Below are 27,988 nucleotides of genomic sequence, written 5' to 3' on the forward strand. Positions count from 1 at the left end.
AACCCCGCAATCCCATACGGTACTGCTCTTTGGTAGCGCCCTTACACGAGTAGGCACTCCCACACCAAAAGCACTTGATAACTCATACTCTAGTGGTGGTCTAACTTCAATTATTAGCATATCCAAACAAGGTCTTGACTTCATTAAATGAACTACTCTGTCCTATCATTACATATGACAGCCTTCCAAAGAGTCTAATGTCTAAAAACAACTCAAACATGAATAGGGTTTAAAAAGAAGTCACGTACATTTGAATCTTAATTATCACTTAAGTTGGTGAAAAAAAAATTTACTTAAAGAAAACAAATGTTGTAAAACCATTTCGTTACATAATTTCATCATTGTTTTAATAATTTATTTTCTCAAACAAAAATAATTTATGTTCAAGCCAAAAAGGTCGACGTAAAAGGTAATACTAGCCAAGCCCAAAATGTCAAAGTAAAAGTTATGGGGAGAACAAAAACCAACGTCAGACGAGGATCAAAATGTGTGTAACTATCAGCTTTCAAGGGTGAGGTGAAGGAGCTTTCAAGGGTGAGGATCAGTGGAGGGAGAGAGGATGGCTTTGTGCCAAGAGCGGCACGTGGCACTCAACCGGACCAGCTCCCTGGCAGGTAGCGTGGTGAGGCAGCGCCAAATATTGGAAGACAATATTTGATGGCTTGGAGCTGTGCGGCACAGACAAGCAACATTCTTCTCCTCCTGTTGATCTTCTTTCGTGACATCCGCCATCTTGCAAGTGATCGCTTACGGAGACTAGTCTAGTAAACGCCAAAATTGAGTGATTGCGAGATCTAGTCTACTGCAAGTGATCGCTTACGGAGACAAGACACTCAATTTGGGCGTGTTTCAAAACTTAAGCCCTAGGCTAAATTAGTTTAATCCCCACCTCAAATTTTCCAGTCTCACCTCAACTCTACCCTGAGAGGCACCATCTGTTATATAAGCAATGAAATATGAGTGCTTCAAGTGATCACGATGAGACATTCAGTACTAGCTTGGTAATTATGTTGAATGGTCCAAGTCTTTGATGATCGTGATTTTCATGGGGACGACGGGATGAATGTAGATCCTAGCGAAGAAGCTACCACACTCGATCTCCAATATCATATGGTGGAAATGTTGCACTTGTTGTTCGTCTACACTTCTTTTTTACCTCATTTGATCCTCTTTCATATTCTTTGTGAAGGCTCTATAAATGTGTGTTAAATCTGTGGCAACCAGATTCTTCATTGGGTGATTTAGTTGGATGTGATTTGGAAGTTCATGATAGTGATAGATATTCTTGAGTAAGATCTTTGCCATCCCTTCTTTATCAAAGGCCTACAAAAAATTAACAAACAATGGAGTAAGTGGGAACTTCGCAAATAAGAAAGTAAACTACTTCATAGTTTTACAAACTGTGTAAAGAGTGCATGGCATTACCTTCCTCTTCTTTGAGGCATTTTGATGTATTAAGCCATCAAAGGCCTAAAAGAAAATGCAAGATTTTTTATTATGTACCCCATTTAAGCCATATTACAAAACTTTAAGATAGTGTAACATGCAATCAATACGATACCCTTTCATTTTTTGAGGTACCAAGACTTTTTAGAAAGAGCTCATTGACTTGATATTTTTGTCTTTAAGAATCCTCATATTTTTCATTTGCATATCAAGCATAAACCACATTTTTTTATGTGAGAACACATAGGCACATGGTTTCAAATCTAAAGACATACCATCATCTTGTTGATACTTGCAAATTTTATCTCCTAATTATCCCTTGCATTAGGATTTTCACAAAGCTGCAGCACACAAAATGTCAATTCTAAAAGCATTAAAAAACCAATGGTACTTAAGTAGGAAAAGCATTATTTAACTCCAAAACATTTTCCTCCTCATAATCCACAAAAACATGGGTGGAAGTAGTTGCATCTAAGTCTTCATGCTGCACATTTTCCATGAACACGGTATGAGTTTAGAGAACTTACTAGGTGATGTATCAAAGCTTTTATATTTATTTATTCAAGTCATCTATACAAGAGTTCTCCACTTACCAATTCAATTGCCTCTTCCACTTTAGAATTAGCAAGTTTGTTGTTTCTTTTCACCACTTCGCTACGAATCTTCACCTCATCATTTGTCGCTTCTTCCACCTCAAGGATATTTCCATTGTATAATGGGATCCTATAGAACTTAGTGAGAATATCCTTGTCCTAAAATGTATTGATAAGATCATGTCATAAAATCCATCTTTAAAAAAATAAGTTTGAAAGTAACATACACTTTGAGTGACTAACCGCCAATGGATTTGATCCTCCTAGCCCCACAAACTTGTCATGTTTGGGCGGAATCACATCATACTTGCATAACAATGTTTCATTCACATGGTCGCCATGAGTCTTTGCCTATAACATAACAAAAAACAAGCTAGAAGTTAGTGGCATTCTTAAACAAGGAGTGAGTATCATAATTGAGGTAGTAATGATTCAATTGTGGCCACCTCTTGTTTTGATCCTTGTGTCTCAAGCATAACGATGTGCTCCTTCACTTGCATGTCATCACAATCAATATCTATGCAAAAAATTTGGCTTCCTTCATGCTATTTTACAAGAAGTAAAAATGAACAAAGTAAGAACCTCAAATAAGATAATCTAACAACTATAAATTAGCATGTAATTAATTACTCTTACCATGTTTGTAGTGCTATCATCATGGTAATAACTAGCCCCTCCCCTAGATATGGTGGTACAATCCTTATGCTTTGTACCAAGAGAGCATAACCATGAGATAAATATGACATGTGCAAAACTTAAAATGGACAATAAAAAGTCATATCTTAAAGAACATATAATGTATATCTTACCATTGTATTAGCACTATGGATGTTTTTTGTAAATATTCTTTACTTTTTTACCTCCTGCATATAAGGCTCTTCAAAAGGATGCTTTTGACCACAATATTGTGTGGCATGACCATGCACAATGTTTGAGGAGCTTGTGAAGGTCTTTTGTCAACACAGCATGGAAGGAAAATAATCAAAGTTAGCTCACAAACTAAGAAACATTGAGGAAACACACTTACACACACACACACACATTGAGCTCACATTAAAGATGTTTAAGAACAAAATTAAAAGCAACTCATGTACTTACATACCTTGGGAGGATCTTCAAAGTGAAGAGCACTCTTCATAAATTGGAGCATGGAGGTGCCCTCGAGTGCTTTCATGGAGCTATCTTGAGAGGGATAGCACCGTTGTCTCCTTGGGTCTATAGTAAGTGGGCTAAGCAAAGGAGGACTTTTCTCTACATTTCCCAATTGCAAACATTTTTTTGGGTTTCTTTGTGCATGCCTCCAATCTAAGACCTTCTGATACACATACGTGACACTCCCATCAAGCTTTACATCTTTTGCAAACACTAGAGTTTTCATACATCTTTCCCTTGATGAATTCCATCAGATTAGTTGAAATCAATGGATCTTTTCGCAAGTTAATTTGTGTGAATGCATGCTTCTCTAAATCCCCAAAACCTTCTTTGAACCAACCTCTAATTTTTCTCATGCTTTCATTGTAAGAAAAATGTTGTTTGTCCCATATTTTTTAAGGAAAGCTTTTCCTACAAGAGAATGTTCATGTCTGACGGTAGATGGATAGAAAACCCATTTGCGCTCACCCGTACAGCATCGGCGTGAAGATACTTCATCTCATGCAACATTTGTAGGTGATCATGATCTTCATTGTTGATTGGATGATGAATAATCCTTCGAGGATCTCTCCTAATACTTGGAGCATGTGTGTGTGAACTAGGATTATCATTGAGGATATGCTTGCTCCATCCCAAAAGCATGTGGCGATGCTAAAAGCCTGTTATTCCAAGCTCTATCCAACCTTCGAATGTCCTATATAAGAGTGTTTTGGCGTTGATGCCACTTGATGACACCGCTTGGGAGTACTCACTTGTGACACAAAACTCCTCCACAAAAGAGCTACTACTCTTTGGTTATCCCACAATGTAATGCTTGTGATGCTTTCATTGCTACATAAAATACAATTGCAAAATATCAATACTCTCTCACTCTCTCTCTCTCTCTCTCTCTCTCTCTCTCTCTCTCTCTCTCTCTCTCTCTCTCTCCATCCACACAGTTATATACTTATACACAAAAATTGCCTTCACATCTCTCCTTTAGTCAAGGACAAAAAGTCATATTTATACCATGGACTATCTAAAAATCATAAAATTCTGGATGAAAGAGAAGAATTTGAAGGGATTTGATGCATAATATTTGTAGTGAAGGAAGGATTATTAACTCCCTTTCAATGATTCTAATGTAGTTTGAATTTGAAAACACTTAAGATCTTGCTTGTTACCCCTTATCATTCATATGGAATGTGTGTATTTAATGAAAAGAAATGCATGAAAGTATAGTATTGATAGCCGTTTTTCGGCTTTCCATAATTTCCATAGTAAGCTACCTCACCCTACCAAAATCACCCAAACAGTGTGGCTATCCCTACCATTTCACTGTGCATAGGCGTGTGTGAGTTAGGGGACTTTCCCCATATTTTCTTAAAAACCCTCAGCTAGCTAGTCGCTGGGCTAGTTGAGCCAAAAAAAATAAAAAAATGAAAAATATTATGACCCATTTGTGTGTAAATATTGCATTGTATATATGGCCTAAAAATAGGGATTTTCTATAATTATTTTGGTATTTTGTTTAAATATTTATACTTAGGTGTGTGTTTTATTAAACCTGTATATTCCTTCTTTCATTCTCTTACACCATAAGTATTTTGCCAATGTGTACATACTCTTACCTCATATTTTTTCTTTTCTACAAATCACCCCTACATTTTCACCCTCACCCTCGTGAAAACAAAAATTGATTTCTACTCTCTTAGTCGCGTTTATTATATTATTTACTTGCATACCTTTTCCTCTTTCACCCAAAATAATACAAAGAGGGACCATATCATATGATTCCAATATCTTTTTATATCCATAATTTCTCCATATTTTATTATTATTTATACTCATTATTCTGACACCATGTGCTCATTGAGCTAAAATCCATGAATAGTCCATACACTAGTCCCACCATGTATATATTGCTTTATTCACCAATAATCCTCCTCCATGCATGTGTAAAGGGAAACTTGGATGCTTTGTATTATGATATGACAAAGGAGGGGCTCACTCTTGGATGCATTGTACAAATTCAACAAAGGAGGGGGCCACTAAAAGACTTTTGCAGGCATAAAAAAAGGGTTTTTGGTGAGATTTTTGGCACCCGTCTGCACTCCGAATTTGGAGCGGTGGTCTAAAGAGAAAATGTGGAACAAAAGCTGAATAATCACCTCAAACATTTTGGTGATTTTTGGAGCAACCTCCGGTGAGCTATGATTTTTTGAGCGGACCCCAGTCTGCCCACTTTTCTCACAAGTAGCCCTTAGTCTTCTCTCACCTCTTTCCACACTTCTACACACACACACACTCCTCCCTCTCCTTCCCACTCCCAAACCTACAACTCCCATGTCCTAATTCACTCTCTTCAGCATTGCCACTTCTCTCACACCTCCATAGCCTTCATCCTCCATTTCTACACCCCTAGGTGCTCCCCTTTCTCTCTACATATATGTCCATATTACCATACTCTCTTCAGCTTTGTAAAGAACTTCAAAAAATCAGAAAAAATCCAAGGTTAACCTCTGCAAATGAAGGCTTTTATCATGAATTTTCCAAGGTTTGAGGATAACATAGCTTCATCAACACGCGCTACTTCGCCATGCTGAACGCCTCTTCTATCGGTGTTGTAAAGAGGTGAATGTCAACTTCCCCAAAGCTTCAACCTTGCTTTACAAGCTTATCCCTTCTCTAACTTTTCTCATCATATATCTCACCATTTGGTGAGTGATTTTGTAAATATTTTTTAGTTATAATTACTAACTACTAACCACTAACCTTATTGTAAAATGCACCCTCTACTAGAGTAGGCACTCCCAAATTATTCACTCAATCCCTCTCTCCTTTCATCCTCAATAATTCTCTTCCCTTGAGCCCACATCCATGTGACTCAAAGGATAAGAGAGACCCACCGTTTTTTTTTTTTTTAAAATATGCATAATCTTTGATTTCTTCAAATAAACTTGATTAGGTATAATCCTAATCGGGGCTTGTAACACCTATAAATAGAGCCCTTCTCTCCCTTGTAAATTATCACATGATCACACTACACCAAACCATTCTCAACACATAACACACCACTCTTCAAGCCTAGTTGTGTAGAGTGTGTGCATTGTGAGTGCTCTATTCCATCACTACACATAAGTGCATGGAGAAGCTTGAAGTTAGTTATGCCATCTAGAGGAGTGGAGTGATACCATACTCTGCATCACACTTGTAGCCTACTCTTGTCCATAAATAAGATTCATAGTTTTGGGTGCAATTCTATGCTGCAACTATGACTCTTCTCTCCAAATTGACTTGATAAGTTGGCTCATCAGGTGGTTGAAGGTATATTTTCCTTCAAGTCTGTTGTTCTATTTCATGCTTGATGGTTTGAGGGCTTGTTGAATTTTTTGCCTAAAAAGTCAATTGTAAGAGGGTGCTCGGTGAGAGGGCTCCCGTGACCCTAAGACAATTTGTGTATTGGCAACAAGGTCAAGTTTTGTGTTGTCTCTCTATTTCTCATCAAGCTTTGTGTGCATCTAGCCTTTAAGGCTAAGACTAAGTTGCTCAAGTGGATTTGTGCTCTTACCTCTCTCTGGTGTGGTGAATGTTTGTGTTTGGTGTGTGTGGCTATCTTGCATTCCCCTCTCTGTGCGTTTGAGTATAAGGAGATATCAGGTGCATCCTAGTTCACATCTACAACTAGGTGGTGTCCCTTTTCTTGTTTGGTTTCTGGCTGTGGGTGTTTGTTGTCTCTGATTGTGCTAGCTCCAGCCCCAATTGAGCAGCACGGGAGCCTCGAAGGGTGTTTAGAGGCCACTCTTGTTGTTGCCCGCCCCGAACCGCCTCAGTATTTATCCCAATATGATTGAATATGGTGCTTACCTTCTTACAATGTTATGCTGGTCCATTGTCGATTGTCGAGGTATCGAGCTAGCGGCAAGAGAGGATACTTAGGAGGTATATTTGAGTTAGTGGCCTGAAGAAGAATATTTCTGGCTTTGATGTTCCAAAAGAATCGATCCATGGCCCATAATAAACTCCAGATTTTTCAATGGGGCTCCAAAACCACATTTTTGAAATGCATTCTCATGCAACGTCTGCCTAACGAATGAGACTGTGGGTGTTTACGAGAGAGAGAGAGAGAGAGAGAGAGAGAGAGAGAGAGAGAGAGAGAGAGAGAGAGAGAGAGAGAGAGAGAGATGGCGAGATACTCAAAATGATCCATTGATTGAATTTGGCAAGCACTCGCAATCTATTTGCATATGAAAAGCGAGAGGCTTCACACTAACAGCCACATAGAGAGCAATGAAAAGTGAAAATCTACATACAAAGCAAAAATCCCTGATGTATTCTTCAATGTCTGTAGCTTTTAGTCCTTGAAAGGCTTAGCAAGGACCCATCTGATGTGATTTGCTTTAGAATTCATCAGGCTTAATTAATTCTTCTTGGATCCCATCTTCTCATGGAAGAAGAAACCAAACAGAGAAACCACAGAGAAGGCTGAAAAGACACCTGCGGCTATGTCAATTTATGCATGCCTTCCTGAAATGGGCTCAATGGTAAATAGATTGCTGGTCTTTTGAGCATCTGAGCTTTGTCCATATGCAACCTTTTCTCCAAAAGAATCAAGAACATACGCGCACACGAAGTACTGGGCAAAAGGGATCTCTTTACCCACAAGCAATGGTGAGTTGATGTCAAATAAGCAAGTTTTGTCCTTTGAAAGTACATCGTTGGTCCTCCTCCATGCTCTGTGGACTTGGCTTGGTGGACCAAAGCATAACCTGAGCTCTACCGTCTTGTAAGTGCTGTCGTCTACCCTTGCGGCTGAACTTAAGGCATGAACTTAAGGCATATCCTTCTAGTGAGATCACTGCTCAATGAACAAGTGTGTGTGTGTGTGTGTGTGTGTGTGTGTGTGTGTGTGTGTGTGTGTGTGTGTGTGAGAGAGAGAGAGAGAGAGAGAGAGAGAGAGTCTACCCGCCAATAGTACGTAAGCAGGTGGTGCAGGCCAGATATGAGAGAGAGAGAGAGAGAGAGAGAGAGAGAGAGAGAGAGTCTACCCGCCAAGAGTATGTAAGCAAGTGGTGTAGGCCAGATATGAGAGAGAGAGAGAGAGAGAGAGAAAGAGAGAGAGATAGTCATGCTCTCTTGCAAGCCCTCAAGCCGGCCCGGACTTCTGCGTCGCCATAGAGAGAGAGAGCGAGTCTACTCACCAACAATACATAAGAAAGTGGTGCAGGTCAAATATGAGAGAGAGAGAGAGAGAGAGAGAGAGAGACAATATGTTGTCCTACAAGCCCTCAAGCCGCCTGAACTTCTGCGCCAAGAGTGAAGCTGTCGCCTCTAATAAACGCTACCTGCGTGCAGGTCGAATCCATTGCTGGCTAGTACTAGAGAGAGAGAGGGAGAGAGAGAGAGAGAGAGAGAGAGAGAGAGAGAGAGAGAGAGAGTACATGCATGTGAGATGCGCATATGACAGCACATGGAACAAGCTGCTTGATGATTAGAAGAGAGAGAGAAAGAGAGAAGAGCATATGCATGTGAGATGTGCATATGATGGTACATGGAACAAGCTACAGGAAACCCCAGCGCGGTGAGGGTGGTCGAATATTTGCAAAACTTGGGCTTCGACACCAACAAGGCAACGGTGAGCAAGCAGGATAGGCATCCCATGCACCATCACTCGGCGTGGCCGCGTCATATGGGCTTCTTCGAGGGCTCCTACCAACAATACAGCACCCTCCAGCCATGTCGCAGTTTTTGTTTCATTAATGATAATTCTAAAGAATGTTGCACGATGGGCTTCACATTGTCGAGAAATTTGCGATCTTGTCGGGAAAGCACCGAGCTTATGGCTGTGAGAGTTTGTGAGATAACTCAACAAAAACTATATGAAGGAGTTAAACCATAGATGCCATGAAGACTAGGGTTTAGAAATAAGTGCAATCAAACAAGACCCACTCTTTCTCTCTTGCACTCACACACACAAAGAAAGAACACAAAAGAGAATGTCAAAACAACACAAATATGAAAACATCAAGGCTATGGTCATATCGTATCATGGGTAGTATGAAAGGGTTAATATATGAGTTAATGGCATTCAATCTTGGCTGACCAAATAGGCTACGAATTGTTCTTTGGAATTGTAGTTTTGTGCTTACCATAATATATATATTTTGTCTAGTGATTGGGATTAATTATGTGTACAAAACCTCTTGGTTCATAGCAAGATAACTACGCTTACGTCAAAAGAAAATTTATAGTCTATGAGAGGTAGTATAATGGGATCCGGTAATAGAAGTATTTCATTGAGCCTTTCTGGGCCAAAGAGAAACACTATACGTTGTTGAAAGTGTATTTTACGGCTAATCCATACGTTAATTCTAATATATCGTACAGAGTGAAAGCAATAGAAAATATCATCATGTGGGTTATTCATCTAGGATAGTATGTGAGAAATGTAGAATATGAGAGAAGAGAAGGGAAGACAAGAGAAGAGAGTTTCCCTCCCAGGCCCTATTCTTGCCCGTAGGCAATAAGGATACTGCGGGGAGAGATGTACCTGTAGCAAGGAGAACCTAAAATTTGTAGAGAGGATGAATTACTAAGAGTGAGAAAGATATATTTGGTTAAGGAGATGATATTAGAGATATATATATATATGTTCGATTATAGATAAAAAAGAAAACAACAAGAAATCAAGAAAACATCAATGTAGAACACATCTTACTTGACAAACCCTTTGGCACCATTATTGACGAAGAGAGAAGAAGAGGAGAGAACTCCACTTTGATTGATACGCCAAGTGCAAGACCTTCTTTGATTAGAGTTGACCTTTCAAGGATAGCGTACAAGAATGGCTAGTCTTCCTCTAGGAGAAAGTGTAGGCTTGGGCTTATGTTAATGGCTAAGTACAATTAGGCATTACTACTCACTCCCTCAATAATTTCTCTCATCAATGGATTGAATCCTTGAGTTGTTTTCAAGGAAGAAAAGGTCCCGTTTTATAGGTGAAGGGAACCCCCAAGGGTTTACACAAGAAGAGAGGAGCCAGTGTGAACAGAAATTGGAAAAGTTGGAAATCAGTTATCCCTGCATGATGTGGGCAGACTGGGGTCCAGTATTTTGATCATATCTCCTCAACTGTGGCTCCAAATAAAAAAGTAAAAATATGGGCATAAAATTCAGCTCATTAGCTACGATTTTCATTTTTAAATTGTTTTCCAATTCAGATTGGAACCTTGTGTAAAAAAATCATCAAAATAGGATCCATTTCTGGCAGCAAAAGTCTTCCTGTGGTCCTCTTAGCCTAGACTTTCATTTGATTCCAAAGGAAACCTCATGCCATATGAAAGCATGACATTGCTCTTTGACAAATTTTTGTGATCATGCTTGCAATAATGCATTAAAATAAGTGTATCTTTGAAATCATGCCACCTAGTGTCCCACTAGGATTTGATTCCCACCTAGTAGCTATTTAAAAAGAAATATAAGAAAAATATGAAAAATACATAGAATATATATATATTGGAGTTTACTCTAGATAGGGTGTGAGATGATAATGAGATAGTAGAAATAAAGAATCAATGCTTTTTGCCCCAAGTTAAAGAGGCGGAGCTATTGACGCTTTTTCCATAGTATTTTCTGATGGTAAAGTAAGAATAGGTTACCCTTGAGATAAATAATAGGATGAGATAGAAAGCATATTATTATACTTAAACATGCATATGTACATTATAGAAAATATAACTATGTATCTAAAAAGTTAAAGGTTAACTCTTATAGGATGCGTTCCCACTATGTACGTGTCACAGCACGACAACATGTGAAAAGAGTGACAAAGAAGTGCCACTAATGAGGAACATCATTTTAGCCCTATCTAAGGTTTGTGCAGTCTGGCGCATCGCCAACACCACAATAAGATTTATAAAATTTCTCATGTAGGAAAATAGAGTCTTTTCGAGTGTTTTTCATACAATGAATAACATCATGAGCTTGTGCTTGAGAGGCACCGCATACCTAGCTAGGTACAATTGGGGACAAGGGACCATTGGCCCCCCACCGGAGGTCGCTTGCCCCCAGTCGTACCTAGCTAGGTATGCGGTGCCTCCCTCACAAAAGCTCACGATGATAAGTCACAATGTTTCCATCCCCCCAGCTACATTGTCAAAGAGGTGAAAGCTTCTACATGCTGCTAAAAGACATTGAACAGGATATTGTCCCCTCCCAAGTATGTTATTTTTGTTTGTCCTCCTCTTTCTAGTTAGTTTGTACTTAGTAGTCTTCTCTTTCTAAGTATAACCTCCCTTCAGTTCATGACTTCTAGTGTCTAACCCACATGTAGGAAAACGGAGTCTTTTTGAGTGTTTTTCATACAATGAATAATATCATGAGCTTGTTCTTGAGAGGCACCGCATACCTAGCTAGGTACGATTGGGGGCAAGGGACCATTGGCCCCCCACCGGAGGTCGCCTTCCCCCAATCGTACCTGTTGAGATGTAGAGAGAAAGAGAGAGAGACGAGACAAGAGACACACCATACACGCTCCCAAAGACTGATTCATATTGAGGACAAGATACAAATATATAGGTGAGACCAAGTTCAGTAGAGTGAGCCATATATAGCTCCAACACCCCACTCAAACAAAGGTCTCTAGCTTTGGATGAAAAAACCCTTGGGGAGTTCAAGGGAAAAACCCAAGCCCCTATACAATGTCAAATATGAACCAGCGGTGATGATGTGAAAGTGAATTGTGCATCTATGTACAAATATTCAAGTGACTTAGATATCACAAGGTGCAAATGTGGAGTGTGCATAGTGCATGGTACCTAAAAGATTACAATGTCATATGTACAAAGCTATTACAATAGAAAAGAAGCTAATCTAGAAAGAGTGAGGCCGAAGCAACTCCGAGCTCCGAGCGCAAGAGGATGAAACATGACTCATTGAGGCCTTTGGTCAAAATGTCTGCAATCATCTGGTCACTTGGACAGTGTTCAACCATAATGGTTCCCTTGCGTACTTTATACCTGACATAATGACAATGTATAGCAATGTGCTTTGACTTATCAAGTTGAACATAGTCTTTTGCAAGACTAATAGCACTTTGGTTGTCACACCGCAAGGGTGTGCTAGAAAGAGGAGAGTGACCAATATCAACCAGCATTTGTCGAAGCCAAATCAACTCACGAGCTGCAAGTGATGCCGCAACATATTCTGACTCAGTCGTAGAAACTGCAACACAACGTTGTTTCTTGCTGGTCCAAGAAACAAGACAACCGTTTATAAAGAAGCAATTTCCACTAGTAGATCGCATAGATAAATGTGAGCTTGCCCAATCTGCATTTGTGTAACCCAAAAGAGAAAGAGATTGCATAGAATCCGATGTGAGTTGTCGTCGATAGACTAAACCAAAATCTGTAGTGCCTTTCAAGTATTTCAATACACGCTTTGCAGCAGACCAATGCTTAAGAGAAGGACATGCAAGATGTTGTCCAAGATAGTTAGCAGCAAACAGAATATCAGGACGAGTGTTCATGCCAACAAACTGAAGACATCCAATCAAGTTAGCATAAGGTTGATTTGTGACAAGTTGACCGCCATTGTCAGAAGTATTCTTCGTAGAGCTCGCAAGACAAGGTGTGTTGGCTGAATGTGCAAATTCCATACCAAATTTTTGAATAGTATCTACAATAAACTTTGACTGTCGAAGGAATAAAATACCTTTTGTACGGTTCCGTTGGATTTGAATGCCAAGACAAGAGTGAATCTCTCCAAGATCCACCATATCGAATGCAGAAGACAATAACTTTTTCACTTGCTGAAGAAATCCCAAATCATTGGAAACAAGGATGGTATCATCCACATAAAGAGCAAGAATCACAAAACTGCTACCTTGGCGTTTTATGTATAAGTTGGGGTCTGACGAGCAAGAGATGAATCCTTTAGAGGTGAGAAAAAGATCAAATTTTGTATACCAGGCTCACGAAGCTTGTTTGAGACCATATAGTGCCTTATGGAGTTGAGCAACAAGGTCTTCTTTACCTGGAATAACAAACCCTTCTGGTTGTTCCATATAAATTTCCTCTTCCAAGTCACCATTAAGAAAAGCAGTTCACACATCCATTTGATGAGCTTCTAAATCAAATTGAACAGCAAATGCCAATAAAACTCGAACACTTGTAATGTGAACAACTGGTGAAAAAGTCTCTTGGTAATCAACACCAGCTAGTTGGGAGTAACCTTTTGCAACTAAACCTGCCTTGAACTTGTCAAAAGATCCATCTGCTTTTACTTTTGTTTTATACACCCACTTACATTTAATAGCTGTACGACCAGGAGGTAATTCAGTTAGTATCCATGTACCTTTAGAGATAAGAGAATCGTACTCTGCTTCCATAGCCTCTTGCCATTGATCCTTTTGTGGTGAAGAGATAGCTTCATCATAAATAACGGGATCTTCAGAAGTAGAAAAAGCATTATCAGCAATATCGTCATCATAAACATGACATGAGCCATGTTCAAAATCAATAGGCAGATCAACAAAAATATCAATATCATCATTGGCAACATTTGGAATGGATGGTTGTGAGGAGGAAAGTTGCTCTATAGGAAGAGTTTCATCTTCTGAAAGAAATGGAAAAGCCTGAAGCAATGATTTAGTATCATCAGAATCATCCATGGACCATGAGCCTCCCATAAGCTGTTCGTTAAAAGTAGCATCACGATTCACAATTACTTTCTTGGAGGAAGGGTCATAGAATTTGTAGCCTTTGTAAGTGTCAGAATATCCAATAAAAATAACTTTAAGACCAGGAGCATCAAGCTTTGTTCGTGTTTCTTTGGGAACATGAATATAAGCAGTACATCCAAAGGTTCGAAAATGAGATACAGAAGGAATGTCACCTGTCCATGCTGTGATGGGTATCTTACCAGAGGGTGCAGTAGTAGGAAGATGATTCTGAATAAATGTTGCTGTCAAAGTAGCTTCAGCCCAGAAAACACGCAATAAGCCAGAATGAATCAGCATACATCTTACAGCATTGAGAATAGTTCGATTCTTTCGTTCAGCAACACCATTCTGTTGAGGCGAATATGGAATAGTGTGTTCATGATGAATTCCACTATCAGCACAGTAACTCACAAACTCTCGAGAAACATATTCGCCTCCATTGTCACTACGAAGCTTCTTAAGGCGACGACCAGTTTGAAGTTCCGCAGCCTTGTGGAATTGTTTGAAAACAGATAAGGCTTCAGATTTTTGTCTAAGTAGAAATACAGTCGTATACCTTGAGAAATCATCAATGAAAGTAATGAAGTAGCGATATTGTGATCTCGAAGAAGGTAGAGGTCCACATATATCAGTATGAACAAGATCCAATATGTCATGAGAATGTGTTGTATTTGAAAGAGGAAAGGGTTTACGATTGTGTTTCCCAAGAGCACAAAATTCACAAATTCCCATATGGGGATGGGCTTTAAGATCCATGCCATGAACAAGATCACGACGTTGAAGATCAAGGAGTTTTGAGAAATTAGCCTGAACAAAACGGTGATGCCATACTTTGCAATCATGATCACCTGGAGTAGTGACAATATTTGCTACAGCATCGTTGAGAGAGAGTTCAAACAAATTACCGTTTCGAGGAGCAGTGGCTATAGTTTGTCCATCTTTCTCAATTCGGCATTTGGTATAATTAAATCCAACAAACAGACCAAGATCAACAAGTCTAGCAACTAAAAGAAGATTACGTTGAAGATCTGGTACATGTAATACTCCTCGCAAAATTCGAGTGAAAGAAGATAAGGTACCAAGATATAAGTCTCTAATACCCTTTACTTGACAAGTAGTATCATCAGCAAGATAAACAACACGTTGAACTGGCAGTGGATGATAGTTATGGAGCCACTTAGACTGATATGTCAAATTTCCTGTAGCACCAGAATCGACAATAAAAAGTGATCCATCACGTACATGAAGTATTCTGTCTGGAGCAACTGAACATAGGACGCAGCTTATTTCTGGTACAATGTTGTTTCGATGTTCAGTAGCATATGCTCTATTCCGATCTGTGTCGAATCGACGCTTATAGCACATATGAGTGGGATGATCAGATCATCCACAATATTCACAAGAAGAAGAAGAAGAGTCTCTAGATAAACGTGGTTGTTTCGTGGTAATATTGTGTTCTTCATCATATTGACGTGTCCAACAATCATCTTCAGTATGGCCATTTCTGTTGCAGTAAGAACATTGCTTATTAGGAAATTTGAGACGAGAGAAAATATTACCGCGACGGCCACCTCTGCGGTTTCCTCGTTGAAATGGACGCCTTCGAGCATAAAAAGCACGTTCCATCTGTTGTGACTCAGTCTCCTCTTGTGAAATCATAGTTGTATCGTGACCAGCATTCCGACGTTCTTGACGTTGAGAGTATTCAATTAAAGACATGCAAGCTTGGTCGAAATCAAGACCATCTTTATTAGAGAGAATAGTAACAATGTTATCATAAGAAGAGTCCTTCACCGTATCAAGGAGAAGTGTAATCAGTTACTTTTGTGGAACAGGATCACCGGCAGCAGCAAGTTGATTAATAATAGATTTGAAAGACTCAATATGTCCAGTCATGGCAATACCAACTTCATATTGTAACTTGTTAACTTGATTTCTTCTGAAAGTTTGCAATAAGGTACTTCCATACGTCATGGGAAGTAGGCAGTTCATACATATCAAGCAAAAGGGAATCAGTAAGAGCAAAAAGAATATACCGACGAGCTGCTTTATCACGTCGTTGCCAATCCGTATAGGAAACATTCCAATCTTCAAATATAGGTCCTTTAGTGATAAGCACGTTATCATTATCCGTATCAACAGGCTAAGGCGGACAAACACGATTTCAAAGAACAACATCGGAGATTTCATCGCCTTCAAGAATTAACAATATCTTTGCTTTCCAGCCTGGAAATCCTTGACCTTGGAAAGGAGGAACAGAACGCTGGCTAGAAGGAAAGCCGTTGACGAGAATATTCATAGCCATATCTTGTTGCGAGAAGACGTATAAGATAAGATCGCAGAATCTGCACACCATATATGGTGAAGGCCACAATTGAGAATGAGAGAGATATGAGTACTGCGTTCTGTCAACGATAAACGTAAGAAGGATGCTCAAGGAACGTCCAAAGATGTGAGAGACGTCACCCAAAAAAGACAGGGTAAAGGAGACGTTAATGATAAACGAGTCCTCAAAATAGAGTGGCGTGAGACGCAAGATTGACGGCCACAATACGAATAGCAAAAAGCTAAATCTTCTCGAAAAAATTAACGCCAAAATAAGAAAAAAGGATCGCGGACGCTTCACGAAGAAGTAGGACGAAGAAAGCTGCGTCAAGCTCTATTGCAGTAAAAACAGCATAACTTTCTGCTGTGAACTCCGATTGGTGCAAACCTAGAACTCAAATCGAAGAGCTCGAGGAGACGAACAAGTTTTGGATGAAAAGTGCCATTGCACTACGCTCCATAGCGCTTTTTCCGTTTCTCCAAATTTTGAGCTGAACAGCAAGAAAAATTGAGATGAAGTTCAGGGTGTCATTAACAAGAAAACGTAATCAACTATTAGATTGATTATAAATAAATGCCACATAAAACACTAATCATATTCTTCTTAACACAAAACAACCACAGTTAACAAGAATCAACGCTCAAAAATAAAATTTGTAACAATTTTGAATCTTACATGCGATAGCATACACATACTGTTGTCACCATGAATTGAATCGGCGCGTGATCTTTACCGCTCTGATACCATGTTGAGATGTAGAGAGAAAGAGAGAGAGAGACGAGACAAGAGACACACCATATACGCTCCCAAAGACTGATTCATATTGAGGACAAGATACAAATATATAGGTGAGACCAAGTTCAGTAGAGTGAGCCATATATAGCTCCAACAACATGCAGGTTGCATCTTGTGCATAGTGATGTTTGTGGGCCCATGCAAACTCCATCCTTGGGCAATTACCTGTACTTCGTGACTTTCATTGATGATTACTCCAGGCATGCATGGGTATTTCCGCTTAAAGAGAAGTCCGAAGTTTTTATGTGCTTCAAACAATTTCTGGCTATGGCTGAAAATGTCTCGAAATGTACTATGGGCACCTTCCGTTCCGATCGAGGGGGGGAGTATATGTCTCATGAATTTAATGCATTTCTGGCTAGTCGTGGGATAAAACACCAATGTACAGTGTCTTATACACCTCAGCAAAATGGTGTTGCTGAGAGGAAAAACAGGTCACTGACGGAAATGGCACGATGTATGGTCAAAAGTCAAGCTTTTCCGCATTCTTTTTGGCTTGAGGCCATTATGTGTGCCACTTATGTACTTAACAGGTGTCCTACGAAAGCTTTGCAGTCTATCACTCCATATGAAGCATGGCATGATAGAAAACCTTCTATTGAGAACATGCGTGTTTTTGGCTATTCGGCACATGCTTTGGTGCCACAAGTGCAGCGCTGAAAATTGGATAATAAGACTATCAAATGTATTTTTGTTGGTTATAGTATTGAAAGCAAAGGTTACAGGTTGTATCATCCGCAAACAAAATGTGTTCTCGTTTCTCGGGATGTAGTGTTTGTGGAAGATTCTGTTCAGCCCTTGCTGTCATGTACTAGAGACAATAATGTAAGCTCACATGACATTTATGACACTTTGTTGCCTCTTTTCAGTGGTGGAAATACGAATGTAAGTTCCAATGAGGCAAATGTACAGCCTATGGAGGTTTTTGAAAATGTTACAGATCAGCCTATTACTGATGCAGATGTACATGATGTACTTGATGAGGAAAGGGCTGAAAATGAGCAGGCTAGAGGTATGACAAAATGGCTGGTGCACACTTTGCGTAACAGTAAATTGGATGCACCTTTGTTTAGTCGTACTCGTCCAGGTTCTCGTCATGCATCTTATGCATCAGATTGTTATGCTTTGGCTCTGTCTAGCTTACATGGCGTTGAGGAGCCTTTGACTTTTGATAAAGCACAGAATTCAGAAAATTGGATGGCTGCCATGCAATCAGAATATGATGCACTTATAGAAAATGACACATGGACTTTATGTGATTTGCCTCCTGGAAAAAAGGCCATAGATACGAAGTGGGTTTACAAGTTGAAACGCAAGCCGGATGGTGAGATTGATCGCCATAAGGCTCGACTTGTTGCAAAGGGTTATGCACAGCAAAAAGGCTTAGATTATGAACAGACTTTTGCTCCCACTTGTCGTATGACTACTGTGCGTTTTCTATGTGCATTGGCAGCTCATTTTGGTTGGGATGTACATCAATCAGACCTTGTTACTGCTTTCTTGAATGGTGACATATTTGAGGAAGTTTATGTAACGCAGCCTCGCGGTTTTGTCATAAAAGGACAAGAGGACAAAGTGTGAAAATGTAACAAGGCCTTGTATGGGTTGAAGCAATCTCCTCGTGCTTGGTATGAGAAATCTGACACTCATTTGATCAAACGAGGCTTTCGTAACAGTCCAACAGAAAGCACATTGTATGTAAAGCGTGAGGGTGATGTACTTCTCATTGTGGTTCTTTATGTTGATGATTTGTTGATCACTGGACCAAATGAGAGATATATTGCTGAATTTAAGGCTGATTTGAATGCTACTTTCAAGATGAAAGATTTGGGGCTGTTGCATCACTATTTGGGTATACAGTTTAAGCACTGTGATGGTGGTATTGCCTTGTGTCAGAAAAGTTATATAGAGACATTGCTATGTAAGTTTGGACTTGAGGATTGCAAACCTATTGCCACTCCCATGGAAAAAGGTTTGAAGTTGATTCTACATGATGCTGGAGATCCTGCTGATGTCACTCTTAACCTAACTGCTGTTGGCTGCCTCATTTATGTATACAACACAAAGCCGGATATTCAGTTTGCAGTTTCACAGGTCAGCAGATTTATGCATAGCCCAAGGTCTAAGCATTGGCAGGCTGTCAAGAGGATTCTCCGCTACCTTAGTGGCACTCGACATCTTGGCTTGTTTTATCCCAAGGGGGGATCATTGCCGCCAGACTTACATGCTTTTTCGGACTCAGATTGGGCTGGTTGTTTTGACACGCGAGTGTCCACAAGTGGTTTTTGTTTCATGCTTGGCAGTTCATGTTTATCATGGTTGAGCAAGAAGAAACCTACTGTGGCCACTTCGAGTTGTGAGGCTGAGTACAGGGAAGTCTTCACAGCTACGGTTGAGTGTGTATGGCTCAGACGCCTTATGGCTGATTTGGGTGTTGGACAGGACATTGCCAACACTATCTACACTAACAGTCAGAGCGCATTAGCAGTTGCGAGGAACCCAGTTTTTTATGCTCGCACAAAGCACATTGAGGTGCATTACCACTATGTTAGGGAGAGGCTCTCAGCAGGAGAGATCAGCTTGGCTTGTGTGCCAACACAGGACAACCTTGCAGATCCTTTCACAAAGGCATTGTCTCTTGAGAAGCTTGAAGCTTTCCGCAAAGCTTTGGGCTTACTCCCCTTTGTGGATGGATCCTGTCCTCAGGGCATGGAACTTCCCTTTACTCATGTGCCAGCTCTCGTTCATTGTATCACTCCAGGGGGGATTTATTACCATATACATGTGGTAGTGATGTGTGTGAATACACTAGGATCGCCGGGGCATTTTTTCCCTCTTTAGGAGGTTTCTTCCCCCATGCATTGTATATACGCCCATCACTCTAGGGCTATCTATCTTTACATTGCACACTAAGTAACACACTCTATATTGTGTGCCTTGAGCTTCCTTTGTCTTCTCCAAGCCGTGTGTGTTTCTCTGCAACCCTAATTCCAACGCAAGTGTTTTATGTTTTGATCATACTGGTTGCAAGGTAGCAGGCAGGGTAATGAAAGGACCCATTGTCAATCTAAAACATAAAAAGGATTTGTAGCTAAGCCCACAAAAGCACTGGTCACATGCCCAAGCTGGAAAAAATACGCTTCTTATCTCTGTTCTCATTCCCACCGACATCAGCTGCCCTGCACGGCTACCTATGCTTAAAGTTCTTTCTTACCCTGCAATACATAAAGCAAACCCACAGCGGGTGCATGCACATGATGAGGTGAGAGGCATATTCTAGATGATTTGTTGTAGCTGGGAGAAGCCTGCAGAGATAAGGTGTCTTGAGAATAATTCGTACCTTTACGCGGCCTGTAGCAGTTAGCGGCCTTCATCTCATGAGATGTGCCTTGTCAATACTACCTTCAAGGCTTCAATCGAAGAGGATGGATAACATAGTAAGTTAAACATACCCGACGCATATTATAAGGGCTTCTATTTTACCCGAAGGAACTGATGATAGCTAGACCTTGAAGAGAGAGAGAGAGATGACGAGACTAGAGCTGCTGCATCTAGCAGTACTTGTGTGGCTAGGGTACATTGCTGATAGGGACATCTACAAGAGCGCTAAATATTATACAGCTGACTGTTGATTATAGGGACCATATATGCCTCCGCCGAGCCCTGTGCAGCAGCGAGCGCTATTCAGAAGATAGGCGAGTTACAATACTACCCACAGGCCGCACCGCGGCTCCAACGACAACGTAGCAGGCAGGAAATAAAACGTAAATAAAGTAAAGGCTAGAGTGCAGTAATCTAATTCATTCAAACAATAGGAATAACGGGAGGCGGAAATCACCTGGTAAATTTAGGAGAGCTCCGCAGGGACTTAATGCCTACAGTTGGAGTTGGAGTATTGCTGCAGTATACTGCACGACGTCTTCTTCAAGATGTCGAATTGAAGCCTCCACAGCTGATATTTTGGGCAACTTACTCGCGACGGACCAGGCTTGATGGTGGCCTGCAGGTTGCTATTCAGGTGTTGGCAGCTCCTTCAAATGAGATGGGATGCTCTGAGAGACTACGGAGAGCAGCTCCAGGGGTTGGCAGCTCCTTGGAACCAGAGAGAAAGATGAGAGAGATAGAGAGAGAGAGAGAGAGAGCGCAACAAGTGATGGCGTTCTAGCTCCTAGCTGGTGTACTGAGAGCGAAGACATAATGGCGACCTGGGCGCTGTCTGTGTGGCAGCGGAGAGAGAGAGAGAGAGAGAGAGAGAAGAGGTGCTGGCCATTTGGGCGGGACAACGTCCTCTGCACTATCTCAGGCGAGTGGGCCCGATCATAGCAGCGCACCGCCGCATGTAGTTGTGGCAGCTAGCACGTCCACATGGAGACAGAGGGAAAAAAGTAGATGCGCACTGCAACTAGCTCTTGGCGAAAGTGAGCCTTAACTGGTGGGGTGACCCAGAATAGCCAGCTATGGGGAGGACAATTTGCAAGCAGGCCCGACAGGGCTAGAAAAATACATTTTTCCTAACCGATCAAAATAAGGGGACACTTGAAATTCTCCCAATTTTTAGGTCAAAATTTGAAGCTTTTGCCGGTAATTACACTAAAACTTGTGTAAATTTGCCCTTTTTTTAAAGGCGAGCTCAAAATCTAACCCGGATTTTATAATTTCAGCCGGTTAAAATACACTAGACCCCGGTTTTTTTCTAACACTAAGTAGGGGTAGTTTTTCCCGCCCTCAATTCCTATTTGAGGCTCTCAAGGGAAAAATCAATATTTCACACATGCAAAACTCCTTTTCTTGAATTTACCAAGAGGAATTTTTTATAAATTTTCTTTATTTTTTGGGTTTTTAAACTATTTTTCTCTACTTCGGGGTGGAATTGAAAACGACACGATCTTAAGCTGAGACACATTTTTTCCGAACACTACTGTCAATAGAGTCCGACTCAATAGACCCCGGTTGCCACGCCCCACACTTCCAAATTTACCAAAAATACCATGTGCCAATTTAGAGTGCATTCACACGGGTATTAATTTACCCTTTCCAGGTTGAAAAGCTTGGCTTTTGCACATGATGCCACAGTTGGTAACATAGAACCCTGCTCAGAAATCTCCAATCTCCACACTATATATCTATACTTGTACACACTATCCAACTAGACTAGTTGTTCTAACTTATTGAGATATTCATTTCCTAGTTCGAGCTCTTGGTAATGTTAATGCATACATATAAGGATATTACGATTGTTATGGAGACGTTCATACGTGCGGGGATATAGTATACTTTGATTAAAAACATCTCGTACCAAGGTTATGGTCATGCGAGGCTTAGTTGGCGGTAACATTTCTGTCAGCGTGGCATTGGGATGCAAAACAATAACCTACAATCACAGTAATGCAAAATCATTTTTTCACACATGCAAAACTCCTTTTCTTGAATTTACCAAGAGGAAATTTTTATAAATTTGCTTCATTTTTGGGTTTTTAAACTATTTTTCTCTACTTCGGGGTGGAATTGAAAACGGCACGATCTTAAGCTGAGACACATTTTTTCCGAACACTACTGTCAATAGAGTCCGACTCAATAGACCCCGGTTGCCACGCCCCGCACTTCCAAATTTACCAAAAAAACCATGTGCCACTTTAGAGTGCATTCACACGGGTATCAATTTACCCTTTCCAGGTTGAAAAGCTTGGCTTTTGCACATGATTCCACAATTGGTAACGTAGAACCCTGCTTAGCAATCTCCAATCTCCACACTATATATCTATACTTGTACACACTATCCAACTAGACTAGTTGTTCTAACTTATTGAGATATTCATTTCCTAGTTCGAGCTCTTGGTAATTTTAATGCATACATATAAGGATATTACGATTGTTATGGAGACGTTTATACTTGCGGGGATATAGTATACTTTGATTAAAAACATCTCGTACCAAGGCTATGGTCACGCGAGGCTTAGTTGGCCGTATCATTTCTGATAGCGTGACAGAGTTTAGTTCGTGTCACTATGCCTTTTTCAGCATCCTATGGAAAACTATGCCCGTTGCTTGCCAGTTGCAACGTTGTTTCTCTCTCCTCGCCGTGCCTCATCCTCTCTCTCACTACTTGTGCTTTCCCATCGCCTTTTGAACAACCGTACCTGTCTTCGTCAAGTCTGTTATTTACACCCGGCGTAGTGTCAGGATATCAAAAACATGCATACTATCCACCCAAAGAAGGGGTATATTGACAACTCTTCTAGCTTATTGTTGCTTATATGCTCAGTCATTATCCAACTAGACAATATGTGTCGCAATTATTAGTGTGCATTATCTAAATCGTAGCTTGTAGTTGTCATTGTAGCTTATTAACTATCTCAATGTTAATATATCATATCTCAGTGTCTAACTAGACTAGAGGCCTAGGCACATGTTATAAGGCTTTACTACAATGGCTCAATAGAAAATATACATTTAGACTAGCATCAGTACTAATAAACATTATAGCTCACGAAATGTAGCCATTTAGAAATGTAGTAGACCATTAATCAAGCCCATTTAGAATAGAAGTAAGAAATATTAATAAGGGGTGTTCTGGGAGTTACAAACAAAAGGAGAAGAGTCTTAGGCGTCTTTGTAATTTTAGGGGTAGTATCTTGAGAAGGTGCTTGTATCGTAGGGGTATTTCGGTAATCTTACACTACCATCTAGGGCCAAGCAATGGTAGCCGAGATATAATGGGTCATATTCTTAATTACATGCGGTGTCATAATTATTATCACACCTTATTATCATGCACTATATGTATCGTATTTATCAATGTGCATTATTTATATTGTAGGCATAGTTATTATTGTAGCTCATCATCTCTCTCGATGTTAATATATCATATCTCAGTATCCAATTAGACTAGAGGCCTAAGCATGTATCATTATTATCCCACATTATTTATTCATTTCCCCATACTAAAGCCGCTAAATTAAGTCAAAAAAAACTTTCATAAGGTTAGAGATTAATAATGATGAAACCACCTTATTATCATGCACTATCTTCTTATCTCTGATTTACACCCTATCTAGTGGGCAGCATAAACATGTACGATACTATCCACCCAAAGAAGGGGCATCATAGCTCTTCTACCTTACAAGTTATATGCTAACTCATTGAAGGGAGCAAAGCGAACCCTGAACCCCGACTGCCTCTAAAACATCGGGGACCGAATGACGCGCCTCAAGCCTGTCATGGTAAAGCAAACAGGGGGCACCACCTAGCTTCAGCGGCTAGGACGCAAACAACACACCACCATAACAAAGTTTTCATCCAAGAGAGATGGTTGCTTGGGAGTAATGATGAAGAGGAAGGGAAATGAAATCAGAGAGAGAGAGAGAGAGAGAGAGAGAGAGAGATAGAGAGGGGTATTGCGGCTTAGTACTTAGGCACCACAGAAGGATGGCGAATCCGCACACCCTTCACACATACAAAAGCTCACTCCAAACACAAGACTAGGTGGCAATTCCGCACACCTCACATGGGCAAAACATTGTAGGAAAACATACTCACAAAACCTCAAGCTTTATCTAGAGAATAAGGCAATGAAATGGGGAGCATAGGGTAGGGGAATGAGAAGGGAGAGAGAGGTAGAGCACATGGCGTATAGGTGGGAGTTGATGGCGAAGACTCGCACGAGGGTTATGGCCATCATCCTTCATTTAGCTGCCCTTCATCTTCCATAGCCCAAGGGTGTAGAGGTCATGCTCAAGACGAGCATGGTGATTGCGGGGATGGTGATGGTGTGTGTTTGTGTTTGTGTGCACTAGGCACACACAATGCATAGTGTATTCTTTGGTGATGTTGTGTGTGTTTTTGTGTCATGGTGAGCTCTCATGGCCTCCTTATATAGGGAAGGAGGAGAGGATTTAGCAATATTTCTAATTGAAGTGAGTGTCCCACTCTGGTGACTAGGAAAATGGGGTGCATGTGATTGTGGCTCCCATTTTGTCTCCTCATTATTTAAAATACCAGAGTCAATAGAGAGAGAAGAAGAGAGAATGTGGGTAGGATGTAGAGGATAGGAAATATTTACAATAGTCTAGCTTTGGCTAGACATAAGCTTATTAGGGAGAGAAGAGAGAGGTAAGAAAATTATAAGAGAGGTTGTCGAAGGTGGATATTTGTTGATGAAGATGGATCCTCCAAAAATGGTGATAGAATCACTCTAGACTTGCCAAGACCTCATTAAAAGAGCCTTGTCTCTTGTAATCATGCTTGAAGACTTGTAGAACCATAGCCATTCTAGAGGGAAGAAAACTAGGGATGGCTTGTGTCACCTTTACATGAGAAAACCGGGGTCCACTACAAAACTCATAGCTCCGCGTTCATAACTCCAAAAATTCTGAAAAAATTTGAGCTAAAATTTGAGATCACGAGCTACATCTTTCATGTTGAACGCTCCTTCAGATTCGGGGTTCTTCTTTACTTAAAAAATTCAGCCAAATAATGTATTATTTGTGACTGCAAAAGTCTTTTGGTGGTCCCCTTTGAGTGGACTTCTCTCTTTCCTTCAAGTGTAAGCCCCTTCATGTGTATGAAAACATGACTTAGAGTTTTGAAAAGATTGGCAATCATCTAGGTGGAGGTATTATTGAAATTTGAAAGTGGGGTTGAGGTTTGAAAATGAAAACTAGTGGATAAAAAATTTGGTAGGGTGAAATAATATACATACATGAAAAATATATTAGAAAATACTAAAATATATAATATAATTTATATATATTTAATATTTAAGGTCAAAAGAGAGATCAACAAAGAAAGCTTACTTATTTATGCTACATCGTGATTGATTAGCATAAGTCTTATTTATTTAATAAAGGCTAAAACGTTTGTGAAAAAGGAAGAAAAAATCAAAAGTAACTTATATAATGGGAAATATTTTGGTAAAAGGGCAAAAATATATGGGGGGGTTCCCATGCATGGAAAACCTTGCCTCATTAGCCCTCCCCCTAAGGCTAGAGGCATTCATGTCTCTAGCTCTGTTTCTTCTTCCGCTTAGCTGTAGGATCCGATATCGAGTTGCCTTCTGAACTAGCCATTCCATTTGGCCATTGGTGAGATTTCTGAGATATTCATGAATCAGTAACAGGTCCGGGTGATAGCTTGTTCCTTGGAATAGTGTCCGTTGATTCAAGGGGAAGCCCATGGCTTCCAGAACTTTGTGCCAATGTCCTCTTGGATCCCAAGTGAAAAATAGGATCATTGTCTGTAGTGTTCGAACAATAAAATTTCCGTGCCAAATTGGACCAAATTTGTAACCACCAGTAGCGAGAGGGGAAATGAGCATCTTGGCTCCTGCAAAGACAGAACTGAAAATTATGATTCCCAAGAGTGTGCCAAGAATCCACCATATATGGCCGCCTTGTTGGTGTGGTGAGCTCCAGTTGTTTTTAGAATCCTGCTTACTGCCATGATTGGAAAAAAATGCAAGCATATCATGCTTCTTTTGGGTGTGCTGAAACATGTCAGCTTCCTTTACTGATGCTAATAGCAAGCCACCTACCTTGCGGCTTAAATACAAGCGTAATCCACTTACCTTTCTCCAAAGAGAGGATGCACTATTTGTAAAAAATTGTACCAAATTGCGAAGGAGGTCTTCATTCTTGCATTCTATCAGGTTTTTGTCTATCCATGGCTCCTTTTCTCTTATCTCCATGCTGATCTTCTCTCTATATGTTATAGCGGCTAGCCATAGCCATAGCTCTGATGCATCCCATGCAAACACAATGTTGTGTTGTGGAGGAGTTTGGAACATCCTTAAAAGGTTGGTAACATATTGATCATCAAACTTACTATGAACATCCTTACATATACTCGAGGCATTACCCATCTCCAAGTTTATAACACCCTTCAGTAGACTAGAGGCATTACCCATCTCTAAGTCTATAACACTACACAATAAAGTCTTGCTCGACTGCCAAGCCTCTGGAGCAATATCCAACCCCAAACCTTCAGTGATACTTACCTCTTCGTTATGGTCCTCAAGTGAAACTGCCTTGATGCAATATTCCTTTAGCTTGCTACATTGTCCTGGGTCCATGCTGGTGCACAGGCTTCCGTTTTAAAAGCCCTCCCCTTTGCTTGATATGTTGTCCACCTTCTGCAAAGCCTTACTAGCAGGCTGGTCTTCCTCTTCTCTTGTATCTTTCATGCCCTTTGCATTCCTCTCACTCTGAGGAGGCCTAATCAACACTTTACACCTTCTTACCCTTACTGCCCAATGCTGTCGATTGATCGCTTTGGTGCCTATTTCATTCAAGGTTAAAGATGTACTCACATTTGTAACACAATTTTCTTGACTTACCTCCCCCACCTGGGTAGCATCTTTTGATTCTTTAACCTCTTGTTCCACTGCTTCAGTTCTTTGAATAAACTTATCGCTTGATCCTTCTTCGGTTACCTTCATCTTGACCTCTTCTGCAAGACCAATGATACTTGGTGTGTGGGTACTAATTGATGGTGGGCGTAGGATGATTGTAAAAGGTGATTGTGGCGGACGTAGAATTTGTGTTGGTGGGGCTGGTGCTCGGGGTGGGGGTGTTCTTTCTCTAGGGGTGACAATTGGTTCCTCCTACCTCCTCTATTATAGTTTTGTCGTGGTTTGGGACAGTAGTACATACAGTGACCGTCTTCTCCGCAGTTGTAGCAGTGATACTCTCTGTTTTGTCGTCGTGCTCTTCCAGGGTCTTGATCTCTTTCTTGACTCCTCCCTTGCTGTATTAAGTGGACAGACAAACTCTGCAGTTGGTCAGTAATATGGGCCAACATATCTCGTTGGTCATCTCTTACCCCAAGAGCCGGTGGTGGTGGTGGAATGGTGGTTGTCATAGTTGCTGGTCGACGCGATGTTCCTACTTCTATTGACTCGGTTTCTTTGGCTTTCATTCGCAACTTCTTGTCCTTAAGGCGAGCAATCTCAACGGCTAACTAGTACGTTACCGGGAATCTACC

General features: G+C 40.5%; 2 protein-coding genes across 2 annotated transcripts; both read right to left on the minus strand.

Annotated features, from left to right (window-relative positions):
- Positions 1-268: 268 nt before the first annotated feature.
- Positions 269-2,747, minus strand: LOC147465105 (uncharacterized; the record flags this gene model as incomplete). Its single annotated transcript, XM_086529688.1, has 6 exons — positions 269-761; positions 1,157-1,323; positions 2,040-2,198; positions 2,283-2,390; positions 2,486-2,584; positions 2,676-2,747. Coding segments are annotated over 6 exons (825 nt in total), but the record flags the coding sequence as incomplete, so codon positions are not given.
- Positions 2,748-2,887: 140 nt separating this feature from the next.
- LOC147465106 (uncharacterized) lies at positions 2,888-20,986 on the minus strand. The gene is made up of 4 exons (XM_086510988.1): positions 20,850-20,986; positions 3,660-4,022; positions 3,142-3,354; positions 2,888-2,989 (listed from the first exon to the last, which is right to left on the minus strand). The coding sequence occupies exons 2-4, from the start codon at positions 3,831-3,833 to the stop codon at positions 2,888-2,890; spliced, it is 489 nt and encodes a 162-aa protein (XP_086367114.1). The 5' UTR covers positions 3,834-4,022; positions 20,850-20,986.
- Between the last annotated feature and the right edge of the window lie 7,002 nt (positions 20,987-27,988).

Source organism: Adiantum capillus-veneris, chromosome 1, assembly GCF_014529385.1.
Source record: "Adiantum capillus-veneris isolate H3 chromosome 1, ASM1452938v2, whole genome shotgun sequence".
Lineage (NCBI taxonomy): Eukaryota > Viridiplantae > Streptophyta > Polypodiopsida > Polypodiales > Pteridaceae > Adiantum > Adiantum capillus-veneris.